The following is a 15,846-nucleotide window of genomic DNA, read 5'->3' as shown; positions in this document are numbered from 1 at the left end:
CCTGGTAGTGTCTGATGGCAGGCTCTCTTCCAGTGCTCCTGCCCATTCTTTGATAGCCTTAGCCAACCAGGCTGCAGCCATAGCTGTCCTAGTGATAGCGCAAGAAAGCGAGTAGACTGACGTGAGACAGGATTCTAGCTTTCTATCCATGGCCTCCTAAAGGCAGGATGTAAACGGTAAAAGCGGCATAGAGGTCCTCGACTTCTACATTCCAGAAAACATTAAAGATGCCCTTCCACTTTCGATGGAATAGGCGCCAGTTGAAATACTTGGGAGTCTCCAACACTACAGAGAGCTTTTCCAAGCTAACTTCCCAAAATTGTTTGCTGAATTTCAGAAGAGCCTTAAAAACTGGGGAGGGTGTCATATTTTACTTACAGATATGACACTTTCATTCAACAAACATCACAACTCAACCACAGATCTCTCACCACACTGGAGAGCTTAGCCCTTCACAAGGCATCCCCTAAAGTACTTATTTCCACATTATACGACTAACTTCTGCCCTCACCACTGGACGACAGAGATTCCCATGAGAGGGCCTGGGAGACGGACTTGGGGGAAACCTTAGACAACGACGATCAGGACTGACATCTACTCTAACTTGGTCAAAAGCTCAATATGTGTTCGTGTAAAAGAAAATGCATACAGTTATGTTTCAGATGGTATTATGTTCCTACTTGCCTTAACAAAATGCACCCTGAATGCACCCTTTGTACTGGCGATGTAACATGACTGATGGAACATTTCTGCATATTTCGTGGAATTGTTCCAAATTAGTCCCCCTATAGAAGGAATTGGGTACCCTGACCAATTCAGGTCCCTCTTAGCCCTAAATATGTTTTATTACTCCCTACATGTATCCCTGAAACATCTCCTCATCAGAATAAACAATCTACTGAAATGATTCTGGCAGCCAGATGCATCATTGCTTCAGCATGGAAGACATCTTAAGCTCCCACTATGGGTCTGATCATAGCTAAAATATGGCATATCCACTCCATGGAGTACATTACTAGTATACTGAAGGGCTCCTCTACAGTTTATCAAGGTCTGGGAGCCTTGGACCTCTTATTTCCAGGTTCTCCCAGCATTTTATTGATCATTTTTGGTGTGATTATTTGATATATAATCCCTGTTTTCAGACTACCAAGTCATTCCGCTGTGGCTCTGTCCAGTCGGGTTTTCCCCTCTCCCCACCCGACTTCTTTCTTTTTTTCTCTTGCTTTTCCTTTATCTTGCTCTTTCTCTTTCCATCTTTTTCTTTCATATCTTACTCTTTTTTCAATATAAGGAAAAATAGATGAGAATGTTTCACTGTATACATGATGCATTTTCACTACTGTTTATTGATTCTTTTGTGTTACAGTATAGGTGATTCATACATTTGCTTATTTTTGCAATATGACATATCTATACTATTAGACCTCTACGTAGGTCACTGTTGTATCTCATCTTCCCAATAAAATGTGTTTTAAAAAAAAACTAATAATAATAATAATGAACCCCTACACACGTGGTAGTTGAGGGTTTGAGAAAGAGCATATAAATATACTTATAATGTGCACTAAATCAACTACTCAAGCCTCCAAGGGCTGGTAGGATTTGTGTGCTGTATAACCAGGCCCCTGACACGACACTCCTGAGACCTGTATCTTTAAATAAGCATTGGTTAATGGCTACTGAGCATCTCATATAGGAGGACGGTGAGTAGGGGGAGCAGTCCAGAAGTGGGAAAACTCTTGGGAGGGATCGCGCTCTGGGCTGGGGGAGGAGCTGCCAGGGGAGAGCCTACCTCCTCATTGCCGCATCAACCACCGGGTGCCGCTGGCCTCTACCTGGTTCCCAATGCCGGCTTTTAACTGCCCCAGTGGTCTAGTGGGGAAGCGGATGCACCAGTTGCCCCACATAGTGTCTTCCGGTGGGTCTCCACCTCCCGAAGTAAGGACTGCCAACATATGATACCCCACAAGCAGGGAATCGCCATACCTGATCTTCTCCATTGCCCGGCTGCAGCCCTGCACCAAACGAAAAACTGTCTGCCTGTGGCTCGAGGTGGGGCATATGTGGAGGACCGAGGCATCCTGGGAGCTAAAGCTTAACTGTTTGGTGTCTGGATTACTCCAACCACAGGAATCCCGACAGTGGCTGCCCGACATGGGTGAAAATCCCGATCGTCCCTAAGGTAAGTATAGACTAACCTAATTCCCTCCCCTAATCCTCCTTAGGGGTGCCTAACCCTAACCCCCCTTCCCTGCTGCCTAACCCTAAGTCCCCCCCGGGGTGCCTAACCCTAAGTCCTCCCCTGGGAGCAGTAAACCTAACCCTCCCCTCTCTGTGGCTATCCGCGCCCAGCATCCCTTTGATCGGGATGCCGGATGCCGGTCTCCCGATGTCAGTAAAATGACAGGCGTGTAGATTTAGATGCCTGTCATTTAACCCTCGCCGGGATAAAGCAGTCGGGAAGCCGGCTGTCGGGATTAGGTCCGTCGGCTTCCCGACTGCATACCCAACCACACACACCCCATGGTATCCCTGTGGATCCCCTATGGACCCTGAGAAGAAATAAAAATGTTCAGATCCTGTGGAGTCATCTGATTCTGAATAAAAAAAATCTGTCTCATTACTTTTGAATCAGCCCTCGTATCCATTAGGTGTGTACCCAGTTTAAGGGGTGCAGAAGTTGCCCATAACAACCAATCAGCTTATACTTATTTTATAGCATGTACTTGATAATTACTAGCTAGGATCTGATTGGTTGCTACGGGAAACTTCTTTACTCTTTAGAAGGCTTGATATATTTCCCCCTAAATAGTGGGGATGAGAGTCAAGGTCCTTGCAGGAGTGATATCACAACACTCAGGGGTTTATTTATGAAGTGTTGGGTTGTAAAATCCAACACATCTGTTCGTGTTTATGCCCGATATTTAAAAGGACAGTGCTTTTACTAGTCATGTCTTGCTAGTAATAGCATTGTATATACTGTATGCCTGTAACATTTTGTAACTCTAGTTTTGTGTATATTTTAATACAGATAAATGAAGTTGAATATGTTTTAATATTATTATTCTCTGTATTGTTCGCAAATAGTATCCTCCTTTCCCTTTGTTCTTTCAGTTATACATTCCAGAATTGGATACGTGGGTTGCACTCTGAATTTTCTTGCTTGAAAATGAATGCATTTAATTTATTATGCAACTGGTGCATATATTGTAAACAGGGACAGCGTCGCAGGTGCCCGGCCGAAAAAAAGGGCATGTTCATGTAGGGAAAGGGCGTGGCCACACTATACTACCCCCAATTTATACTACGAGACACAGTAGTGCCCCTTAATCACATCACACTACATAGTAGTGTCCCTTATACACATTACACTACACATTATGACTATACTGTAGTAATGACTTACAGATTACACCACACAGTAGTAATGCCCATTACACAGTATGACCACATGGTAGTAATGCCCCTTACAGATTACGCCACACAATAGTAATGTCCATTACACAGAATGACCACACAGTAGTAATGCCCCATACACATTATGCCCACAGAAGTAATGCCACATACACATTATGTCACACAGTACAAATCCCCCCTCCCCCAGGTTCTATCCTGAATACAGCGCACTTACCTGTATAACAAAGATCCTCGGCACGTCACTGTGGGAGCCATTGGAAAGCCCAACGCCAGAGGAAAAGCTCCTCGGCGCAGGGCACTGTGGGACTGTATTGGGAGACACGTCATGACGTCTCTCCCAGTCCCTCCCTGAAGACACTACAGCAGACAGGGAGGGGGCGGACCACAGGGACAGGCAGCTGCAGCACTGCCCGCTGGCAGACTTCTACCATTATACATTGTAGCGGACAGTAGAAGTAGTAGTGGCCATGATCGTTGATGGAGGTGGCTGGCAAACCATGACCTTACTCAGAAATTGGTAACTTCCACGCACGCTATGAGACCTCACACTGCATATGACACCGCAGTGGCAAAGTTATGCACACCCCTGCAACTGGCATGCCTGTGTACCCCCCCTCCTGTCACCAGCCACAAACGGTGCTTCATGTCAATCACTCTGCGAGGGGTCTGCGCAGCTTCTGCAGTCGCAGTCCCATTCACAATAGCTAGGTCATGCACGCGCACTGCATTGTATACGCAGAATGCAACAATTGGCCGATTGCATGCGTATTAGTAACTGCGATCCTTGCTGAATCAGGCCCTATATTTGTATATTCTAGATATGCAAAGTCTGGAGCTTCTACTTATAAGCAATCTGAAAAGAACACAGTTGATGCTTTTGATACACCTACATAGTAACCAATGGAAGTTTGCTGTCTTGAATAAATCCTGGACCACCAGCAGTTATAAATAGATACATACATCTATATTTATGAAGCAAGACGCCACTTTGTAAATATAGCCCCTAGTCTTAAACATCTAAGTATACATTCTGCAACATTGAATGTTATTGCTGTGTAAACTGTGGACAGAGATTGTATGCAGACCTTTGCAGCTCCGGGGCCTTGGTGAACTAGTAGCCGGGAGCTGAACCATCAGATGCTGTAAGATGTGTGCAGCTGCGCCGGCCTCAGACGCGTATATACTTCTCTGTGTCCTGTGGAAGAAATCTGCTGCTGCTGCTGGAAAGTGATGGGGTCCAGCTTTCAGCAAACAATCTGGCAAATGAGGTTTGTATGAATAAGATGGAGCTCCCAAAATGGCATGAAGATATCAGCTGGTGAAAGTTATATATATAAATGTTGTTCCCTAGGGATTTACATTCATTATTATTTTAATAAAATTAAATGTAGGAGTGTGATATTTTTGGCCCACTGACACCTGTAAAACAAATTTCAAAAGACAGGACATGAACGTCGAATATTGAAGTCTGTTACTAAATAAACACCTGTACACAGCCCTCGTTCAGTAATTTAAAAAACCAACCAATATTTTTGTTTATCTATTACCTCCACACCCAAAGTCCAGGGGGCGCAGTGAAGAGTATTGAGCTGTTGGTTGTCCTTGGGGTGTGGAGACCCAACTTCCCTAGGAATTCCAGCTGTTGGCTGACCAGGTTGGGGATGGTTACAGTTATGACAGGGGTACCCCACACTGAGTCCCCTGCTATAGTGTCAGCCCCCTGTCTGGTTCAGCATAGTGCTGGTTATTGGAAAATAGTGGGGATCCAACATTGTTTTCTGTCCTATTTTCAAATCCAAGCCCAGGCTCAAAGGCCCGGGGCTAGTTATAGATGTGGGGGAGACCCCACACATTGTTTTTTTTTTTTAAATTGACATTATTTAAAAACAGAAAAAACCTGCAGAAAATACTAGTAGACCTGGTTGATGGGGATTTGCATTTAACGTGTATGATTTCCATCATCCTGACACCTACAAACACCCTTGTTTAAAAGATGAGAGTCCATTCTTTCATACAATGTGCCATATCAGTTATGTACTGGTGAACAGAGAACAACAAACTATGCTATAGAAACAGGGGTGTTTTAAGAGAGGAGGGGGGCCTGTGTGCAGACTCAGTGTGGGCCTGCGCGAGTAGTAGATTCTGGCTTTGTGCCAGAATAGGGTCACTGGAAAATGGCGTCTGTGCCCTTTTCCCGGGGACAGCAGTACTGCGCATGTGCGAGACACCGGGAAAATGGCTGCCATCATTTTCCCAGTGATTTTTGGTGCCCGGCACTGTAGAGCAGCACTCTGGAGACAACGGACAGGTAAGTATAAAGACTATATGGGTGCAGGGTGTGCAGTGTGGTCCCCCCTGAATCCAGGGACCCATGTGCACTGCAGACCCTGCACCCCTGTATAGAAACTGTAAAGAAATCCATAGCTAGGGGAGTTCTAATGCCCAGATCTCCCACATCCTGGAAATAATAAATACAGAGGTCCTCTCAAGTTATGTGGTATGATGTCTATTTTTCAAAATGGTATGCCTTTTTGGGCTACCAAATTATTACTACACATTTTATGCATTCATTCTAACAGGTTAATTAGTTTTATTGTGTGCAGCTTTTATTGAGAAATCTGCATGTAACATCCTGCTCTTTGCTGTTTTGGAAATCTGGATTAATGCCGGAGTAAGAACTGCATAGTGTTTGTTGATGGAGGTTATAATAAAAAAAATAAAAAAGACATTTGATTTCAGTTCACTTTCTTGCAATTTCAATAGAAAAAAAACAAAAACCTTTTTTGCCTTTTATTGCCTATTGAGAAATAAGCATACTAATGCTATATTCAGGACATGTGAAGTCTTCTGAGAGGAAAAAAACCAAGGTATTATTTGTGTAGTTACAGCACAATTACGGATATTGATGATGTAATGTGATCAGTCCAAAAAGAGCCAAAATAAGCTAGCAGTGAAGGAGTTCATATGAATCTTTATCACAACAAATTTTAGTAGGAAAGAAATGTGGCTCTTATTCTCTTCACCCCAGAGCCGTTGCACAGGAGGTCAATGTTGCATTTCATCAATAGCAATCTGGGATGCAAATGTAAAACAATAACAGGTGGATAAGGCCAGGTGGTATTTAACCTAGTTGCCTCCCGGAAGCACGGACGCAGTGAGGATCCTGGAGACAGGCACACTGCTGGCGTCCGTTCCCGTTAGAGGCAAACCCGGTTCAGAGCACCCCTACACATTCTCCGGCCTCCGTACTACCTACCCAGAGAAAATACACCCCGGGCTACGGTACCATTAATATCTGGACTATGTATATCTCATGCTCTGCCTAAAACCGGAATCTTCACATATTTCTCAATTATCTTCATTCACCTTTCAAGTAATTTAAAGTTAACTTTAGCTAGGCGATTAGCGGGACGCCGCTATCAGCTACATCAACTTTCAGTTATCACTATTTTTCTTTGGATTGACTATATAGGATTATCATCCACCTTTACCTGACCAATTTTTGTATAGTGCATTATATGTTCTAATTAAGAGACAATGGGGCAGATGTATGAAGCTGTGGAAAGTGATAAAGTGCAGAGTGATAAATGACCAACCAATCCGCTCCCACCTCTCATTTTTCAAACACAGCCTGTAACATGACAGTTGTGAGCTGATTGGTTGGTCGTTTATCACTCTGCACTTTATCACTTTCCAGAGCTTCATACATCTGCCCCAATATTTACTATTACATTTGATTTAATTATTTCTAATTAATATGATTTATTTAGTATGTTCATTTAATGTTTATTCAGTTATTGGTACCTATTGATACATGTTTTTCATGCCCATGTGGAGAGGCATCATAGGATAAATGTGTATTGTATTTTATTTACATGTTTACAGTAAAAACATTTAACGCTAAAACCACTAACCTTCTATATGTTACTCTAGTTATTAAGAACTAGTGGTATACATAAGGAGTATAACATTGCAGCATCTACATACTAAATCGGTTAGAGCGCAGCACAATTATTTATTTTTAAATGTCTTTACGTACAACCCAGTCTCCTATATTTTTACCACGACGGTAACAGGGTAATAGCTTAGAATTTTTTAATGATGGAAGATCACTGTCGGAAGTGATGATAGCCAAAGTTGTTTGGGCAGACTTCATCACTGACTGTGTTGTTGCATTGTAGTCGTTCACCCAGATGACAGTTTCGGACATGTCCCTTTTGGCTTTAGAGGTAAAGGTGTCTTTTCTTGGAATCGATAGGACTAATTTTTTATATATATTATATATATATATATATATATATATATATTACACACACACGCACACATATATACAAACACACCTGTATAATATAATATATATATATACGCACATATACAGGTCGAGTCACTCATATCCAAATAGTATGAAATACAGAACCTTTTTAGCATGACTGAGATAGTGACACCTTTGCTTTCTGGTGGTTCAATGTACACAAACTTTGTTTAATGCACAAAATGTATTAAAAATATTGTATAAGTTATCTTTAGGCTGTGTGTATAAGGTGTATATGAAAGACATAAGTGAAGTTTGTATGTATGCATACTTTATTTGATTCATAAAATTATTGCAAATATTGTATAAAATTACCTATAGGCTGTGTGTATAAGGTGTATTTGAAACAGATTTGGGTCCCATTCCTAAGACATCTCATTATGGTATGCAAATGTTCCAAAATATGGAAAAATCTGATATCCAAAATACTTTTGTTTCAAAACATCTTGAATATGGGAGACTCAATTTGGTGGTTTCTCTTGAATTTAGGTATTCCTACCTCCGATTATTGAATCTATTTATATAGATTTTGACCACTCTCTGATTAATAATTTGGTGTGATATAAGTACCTGCTTTTAATAATATTTTGTGTATAACATTGTATGTGTAAACTTCAAGTGTTTCGCTTCCTATGACTATTTTATGAAATAATATTAAAAGTTAAGTTTTATCATTATAGGTAGAATCCCCCAAAAAAGAGAGTACTTTCCTTCCTTTTTCTACATATGGGAGACTCAACCTGTATATACAAAATTACAAAAATGTATGTTCTTTTATCAAAGTCTCAGGGACTAGAATGAGAATGTTTGTTTTTTTTTTTTTTAACTAGTGGAGACCAATAGGACTCAAGGATGTAGATTAAATGATACATAGATCTAGTAATAGTTACATTAGCTTATCTTGCATGGGATAGGCAACCCAGCCAGATTGTGAGCCAAACTACCTAGAAGAGATCCCCAGTGACCTGGATTTCCTCACACCGCTCCTTTCACATTTTACATACAGTGTTTTACCTTCAAAGCTATTTGTGCGCATTATAGTGCCAGGAAACCAACTATATTGTTGGTTATTACGATGACCGACACTAGGTTTGGGAGATGGGAGTCATGCAGTAGGTCAATACCCCAATCTTCTTCATTACAAACAAAAATAGAAGCTATTTCAGTTTTGGCACCATCAGATAAGACATCTCTAAACTGCATTTTGCAGTAAGCGTTTTTAAACATATTTATACATTACTGTAGATATTGGGATGGCTACGATAGGTAAAATTCATGGTGATTGAAAACTAACCAAGGTAACTGAAAAACATTTGATATGTATAAAGCCGTGCACTTCACATAATCAACAGGTTTTTATTTTTCCATCTTTTAGCTTTTATACAGCGTCAGTGAAGATACAGAAATAGACCACACAACAGTCAGAAAAAATTAATTTAGTGGCTCCAACAGAGGAAAATAAAAGACAATATACAATTACTGATAAATAAAATGAAAAAAGTTAAATGTACAGCTGTCAGTAGACATCCAGGGCAGACGATCACACTGAATGGGCAGGTATTCCACAGTGTTTATGCCACAAATCTATAGCTTTGCTGACTATGGAGTCTGTGTTGTCTTCAGGGATCTAAGAGAGAACACAACAGAGTCACATCACCAGAGACCTCTTTTCGTATTATTGTTACAGTTACTGTATATCACATATCACCATAATAAAAGGCCAATAAACCTAACACTGAACCCATTATGAAAAAACCTTTTGGAGCACTTCCATAACAGAAGGCATGCCCTGAAGCTGCAGGTAAGCAATTCTTCTCTCTTATTTTAGAATGAGGTAGGTGGCGGTAATCAAATTATACAGAAAGTATGCTGGGCATAGAAAGAAGGTCACACTTAGCCCCAGCAATCATAACTTTAGGTGGAATAACTTTCTTCCTTGTAAGTTCCCAAACCCTCTATATACTGAATGTATTAGTCAGTTTTACAAGTAGTACTTTGATATTTGGCAACTTGGATTTTACGTTTAGTAACCTTATGACAAAAAACTGTAATTATGTAAAGACCCTGAACACATGTAATATGGCAATCAAGACAAGTGTAATGTTGCACATTGCTACTCCTAAATACTAGATCCTGTATGTTAGGCTTATGCCGTGTATCCACTTGCAGATAGTGGAACGACAGTACGATTACAACATTGTAATCGTACAGTCGTTCCCCATCCCCTGCAGTGCCTTCACTGAACGATATGTCATTCAGTGCAGGCACCCTCCCTCATCCCTGAACATGGCCAATCTGTCATTATCGGAAGATTGACCGGCATATTCAGGCGATGATTGATGTCGGAAACGACCAGCGGGAGCGCGCTTCACTGGTCGTTTCAGACATTAAACTGCCCGCACAATTAATGAGCGATTGAACGATAATGATGTCGTTATCGTTCAATCGCTCATTAATATCTGCAAGTGAATATGCGGCTTTAGAGGTTGTAACGATCTTACAGAAAAATGTGGAAACAATATAAGAGCAGGCACAACACTGCCTCTATATAACAGATATTGTACTAGTGCAAATATCCCCTCATGTAAACATTCTGAAGGAATGAGCTGATAATTTGCTGTATTGCGGCTGTATCGATTACATATTTATAATTTGAGATTTATTTTAATTTATTCTTTTTTATGTCCCCTTAAATAGTTTTGGAACCAAAACAAATACAATACATGAAAAACAAAACATAAATGGCAGACAATTGTTTATTTTGAAACAAAAGTAAAAGAATTCCGCACAGAACTAAATTTAAAACTCAATTAGTACGTACCAACAATATTGCATCCTTTTAGAAATATTGTAAGTCATGAGTCACCGTTGGTGGTGCTCCAAAGCACAAAGTAGAACATAGAACACAAAAAAAGCAGAAAAGAAGAGCCTAGTTGCTGGGGAACTCTTAAACATACATTCACGTAAATTTCACATAAAATATAACTTAATAAACAGGATTAAAATTGAAAGGGCACCCACGCTACACAGAAATATTTGATAGAAAGTTATCACTAAATATAATATATAATTTATTGTGGCGAAAATATTTGATTTGCAGTGTTACCACTCTGCCCCAATCCAACTCCTATGTTCATTAACCTACAGCACCTGGTATTCCCAGGTGGTCTCCCATCCGAGCACTAATCAGGCCCAATGATGCATAGCTTCAAAGATCAGACGAGATTGGGCATATCCAGTATGGTATGAATGTAGGTGTGTTACCAATCGGGGAAGTGTGAACGTCCAGGTACACACAAAGCAAGGGTGATTGTAGGACACTCTCATATGAGGAGTCCCTTTGTTAAATAACACGCAGTTCAAAGAAAGTAATGCATAAGAGTACTTTAATTGTTCCACATTAATTATCAATCCATAAGAATCACATATATATTATATGGTATTTGTGTAGATCTAGATTCTTATAACGTATTCCAAATCTCGTTGCTAAACATAATTAGGCATGGAAAGTATCATTTTAATAGATGGTACAAAAATCCGTCACACTGTAATATATTCTAATAAGGATATGTCAATCGGGACCAATATCCAAGTTTAATAGTTCACCACACTTGTCATACGGTACCCTATCCGTCAGTCACATGCTACACTTTTTTCATCATTAGTTCACTTCTGTTGCTTTATACACAATTCAAATCATAATACCCCCTATTTACTCACATCACTCCCTGCCCAGGTATTCTGCAAGGGGAATCGCAAACCAATAGAGATCACAGTCATTATACTCGAAGACTTAACAATTTAAACTTTATTATAGTGTAGACACATTCAGACATTTTGAGTTACTATTTATATTTTTATTGTCACGATAGGTCACATCTCAATATTTTTTCAACAAGCTGCACACACACACACACACACACTGTCATACGATAAGATATCTGAGGCATATTTTCGATATAATTTTTATTCTTATTATTTTCATTTTGTGTCACAGATCTGCTCTATATTTAACTAATATACAATTTGTATAACTGATTTTTGATTTCACGATGGGGTACATTTTCAAGACTATCCCTTGTATTTATACACACTCATAGTTTAACACTGAATCATACACACACAGACAATACTGCATCAGAGGTAGTTACCTTTATCTCTGGTCCCATGATAATATTAATGAGATCACTTACTTACTTCTGGATAACATCAATGAGATAATTTAGTTCTGTGCAATCTACTAAACATATTTTTTATCAACTATGATACAGTATCACCCTTGCTTTGTGTGTACCTGGACGTTCACACTTCCCCGATTGGTAACACACCTACAGTCATACCATACTGGATATGCCCAATCTCGTCTGATCTTTGAAGCTATGCATCATTGGGCCTGATTAGTGCTCGGATGGGAGACCACCTGGGAATACCAGGTGCTGTAGGTTAATGAACATAGGAGGTGGCTTGGGACAAAGTGGTGACACAGCAAAGCATTTTGCATATCTTTGATTCCATACATTCATGGGATTGGAGAACCAGTAAACCACGCTTTTTATATATTACCAGGGAACTAATCTTCCTATATAATGCCTTCATATAATCGATAGGATATCTAGATATTAATTATAAGATTGTAGGAGATTTGTGACCCTACATCAAAATTATATATATTATAATATGTTTTATGATATGGTAATTTTTTTTGATTATTTTCTTATAATATGATAGATGTTGATTTTTTCATGATAATATGTTTATTACTGGTATATTTATTATTTGTTAATTCTCAATATAGGATATCGATATTATGGCACGGAGGGCTTTGTTTTTCTATTTTTCTGTTGTCTATATACTATTTCCTATTGGACGCTGTGGCCAGCGTCCTGTTGCCATGGTTTCCCCACTGTTTCCGGCTTGGCGTATACGCTTGGATCCTCCCCGCTTATGGTGTGTGTCCCTCCAGCAAGGGAATAAATGGATTTTAGGCATATTTCCAGCTTGCGATCTATAACATCCTTGAAAGAGGACAAGGAGGGCATGGGCAATGTTGCACTCCTCACTAGGCGTGTGACATGAGAATCCACCTTATTTGGAAAAATAATTATCCGCAAAGGGGTATGCAAAGGCCAAGCGTCTTTGAGGCTGGAACCGCTTACCCGGATTTTTCCACGCCTCTTCTAAATGATCCACCAACTGACCAGATAGAGGAAATACAGTGGCATCTCCCTTAATATCCTTAAAGAAGGTGTATTTGGATTTAGCCACGGGGGGATCCTCATCCTCAATAACCAAGGCCGCACGGACTGCCCGTATAAGGCCAGGTATATAGACTTTAGACTTAGACTCCCCCTCCTTTGCACGAAGGGGCTCTTGGTCGGAAAAGTCAATAATCTCACCGTCATCAGACGTCATGTCATCATCATCATACTGAGCAGTCTGAGACAATAAAGGCCGCAATGGAGACTCCCCCTGTAAAACGTCCGTCAGGTGCTGTACCGTGTTGGGCAATTAATTCACCCACACCTGCTCCTGCGAGACCTGGGGGGGGAGAAAGCGGGAGACACTGGGGTACCATCAACTGCCTGGGGAACCCCTGCATGGGTGATGAGACTACCGCCTGCTGCAATAACCCCATCTGGGGAGACGCAGGGGGCGTCGCCAACTGGCCCACAAGGGTTGTAAGTGCATTAGCAAAACAAGCCCAGGGCAGTTCCTGCACCGGTGCAGTGACAGAAATCGGCGTGATAAAGTATAACATGCCCTACATAATCCCTCAGCGTTCCCATCTCCCTCCGCTAACTGTACATTGCATGTGGTACATTTTAGCTGAAGAGGATATTCTCGTTCACTCCCAGACATGATGAGTGTAAACGGAGTGTATGTGACTCCCCACACAGAAAATACTTTTACTGTGAGGCAATGAACACCCTGCAACATCGCACCGCAAGGGCTTTAGCAGAGAAAGAACACGGATAGTAAATGGCTGACAGCCAGAAGTGAAAGTACAATCAGACAGCGCTAACAGTAAGTCACATACAATGCAGAAATAAATCACCTGCACTAAAAGCACTATGATCGACTACGCAGACACAGAGCCTGGTAGGAAACAGTGCTGCATACTCTGACCTTATCGGAAGAGAGGTATGCGGGGGACCCGGACCGCGATGCCACCTGTATCAAACTCCAGCAGCATTTGCCAATTCTCAAAAATGGCCACCGAGAAACTGAGAGGTGGGAAGGCCCGAGGCAGGATCGCTGTGGAAAGGCAATCCGGCCACAGTCAAGGATATTCCGGGGTCACCGCTAGCTCATCTTGTGCAGCAAAGCTGCCTTGAAATGACTTCAGGGGCTGTTTAACAGCCCCACTCTGAAAAGGTGATCCGACTCTGAGCCGGGCACCTACGAAACTGAGACGCCATCGCCTATTCCCAAAAGGTATCCTGTGGATACCCTATGGACCCTGAAGTAGAAAACAGGATTACCGAACCAGCTGCCGGGGTACAGCATTGCTCGTGTGTGTGTGTGTATAATATATATATATATATATATATATATATATATATATATATATATATTTATTATCTCAGACGCACGGCTGTGACTCTGTGGTTCTCTGTCTGGAGCTAAGCATCTCATTTATTATTGAGCTGTTCATTGATGTTTTTCTGACTTTTTAAAGGCACATTAAAGCTCACTACTGTTTTGCATATTATGGAGTGCTGGTCTGTCTCTACCTTTGGAGATCATAAATAAATTATATACACACACACATAAAAAATTATATTTAGTGATAACTCTGTCAAATATTTCTGTGTACCATGGGTGCCCTTTCAATTTTAATCGTGTTTATTAAAAGTTATGTTTTATGTGAAACTTACGTGAATATGTTTAAGAGTGCCCCAGCACCGAGCCCTTCTTTTTTGTTTTCTAGATAATGGTTTATTGACAGCTGACTGCTATACCTTGCCCCTTTAAATATACTTACTTTGTCCAGAAATACAGTAATACTGTCTGCATTATTTAGACCAATCACTTTCATCTTGAAGGTCAGCAGAATCTCCACAGCAACAAATACTAGAATCTTGCAGGATCCGCTAATTACTTTGTCCCATACCCTGGAGACAAGGAAGAAGAAGAAAAAATGGATTGTATTAGGATAGTTGGCATGTGATAAGTAATGAAAACAGGAATTTGGGACCAACTTTTATTATGTTTTAGTCAACATATTTTCCAACACCAATTGTATGGCAGGTACATAGACTTTCACTTATACCACCCACATGCCACTCCATTATCTCAAGATAAATATTATATTCCGTTCAGCTGATAATAGAATTGCCAACCACAAGGCTTAAGCAAATAACATAATTTTGAGATATTACATAAGATTAGCGGAGTTACCTTCTTATTTTAAACAAAGAAAAAGGAGGAAGAAGCCTCTTGTTTGGGGGCACTCTAATTCTAATTATTTATTCTAAAACTTAGCTTTTAATACATCCTATCATAAAAATCGCCAATAGATACAAATATGAACAAAAGTCATGAAACAAACATTTTTGACTCTTGGGGAGCACCGCCAAACAAGAACATATAACTTTATAATCTTGCAGAGGTAATGGTGCTATATATACACACTAGATATTATTGATATCTTTAGCTACATATCTTACGTCACATCAAATAATTGTATGAATTTACCTGTGCACTGACCACCCACTATACTTCATATGACTCCCTAATTTGACATGGTGCGCCTATATATTGCTAGATTTCACCATTGTATGTAAGAAGTATTGTAGGTCTGGAATATGGTTCTGTGGAAGAGAAGATCCTGAGGTACATAGCATAATGCACAACAGAAAAGCCATGTGGCGTGAAGGGAAACAATTCCCAAAGCTCTCCCACATTACCATTGCCCTACGGCTTAGGAAAGCTCATCCAAAAATGCAGAGTGATCTCAGCTAAGGGGGGGGGGGGGGGGGGGGAATGATGTGACAGAAAATGGAACAAAAGCAACTGGACATCACATACGTTTTGTAAGTAATATCTAAATTGTGGGTTAAATATTTTTAAGATATCAATGAGACAACAAGAAAACCCATTTTTCTTTCTTA

At 40.5% G+C, this 15,846-nt stretch overlaps 1 protein-coding gene and 2 pseudogenes across 3 annotated transcripts in view; 1 reads left to right on the top strand and 2 right to left on the bottom strand.

Annotated features, from left to right (window-relative positions):
- Positions 1–9,068: 9,068 nt before the first annotated feature.
- TBC1D7 (TBC1 domain family member 7) overlaps positions 9,069–15,846 on the bottom strand; it is a 28,586-nt gene continuing 21,808 nt past the window's right edge. For all 3 annotated transcript variants that reach the window (XM_088471762.1, XM_088471760.1, XM_088471759.1), the window contains exons 7-8: positions 14,718–14,847; positions 9,069–9,359 (exon numbers count right to left, since the gene is read on the bottom strand). In XM_088471762.1, coding sequence (XP_088327888.1) covers positions 9,273–9,359; positions 14,718–14,847 — 217 coding nt within the window. In that variant the 3' untranslated portion in view covers positions 9,069–9,272. The remainder of the gene's footprint in view (positions 9,360–14,717; positions 14,848–15,846) is intronic.
- On the bottom strand, positions 10,871–10,989 carry LOC148524729 (5S ribosomal RNA; annotated as a pseudogene).
- On the top strand, positions 12,059–12,177 carry LOC148524728 (5S ribosomal RNA; annotated as a pseudogene).

The sequence above is a fragment of the Taudactylus pleione genome, unplaced genomic scaffold, assembly GCF_031769625.1.
Source record: "Taudactylus pleione unplaced genomic scaffold, aTauple2 ptg000116l, whole genome shotgun sequence".
NCBI classification, from domain to species: domain Eukaryota; kingdom Metazoa; phylum Chordata; class Amphibia; order Anura; family Myobatrachidae; genus Taudactylus; species Taudactylus pleione.
This window is presented reverse-complemented; position numbering and strand designations above follow the sequence as displayed.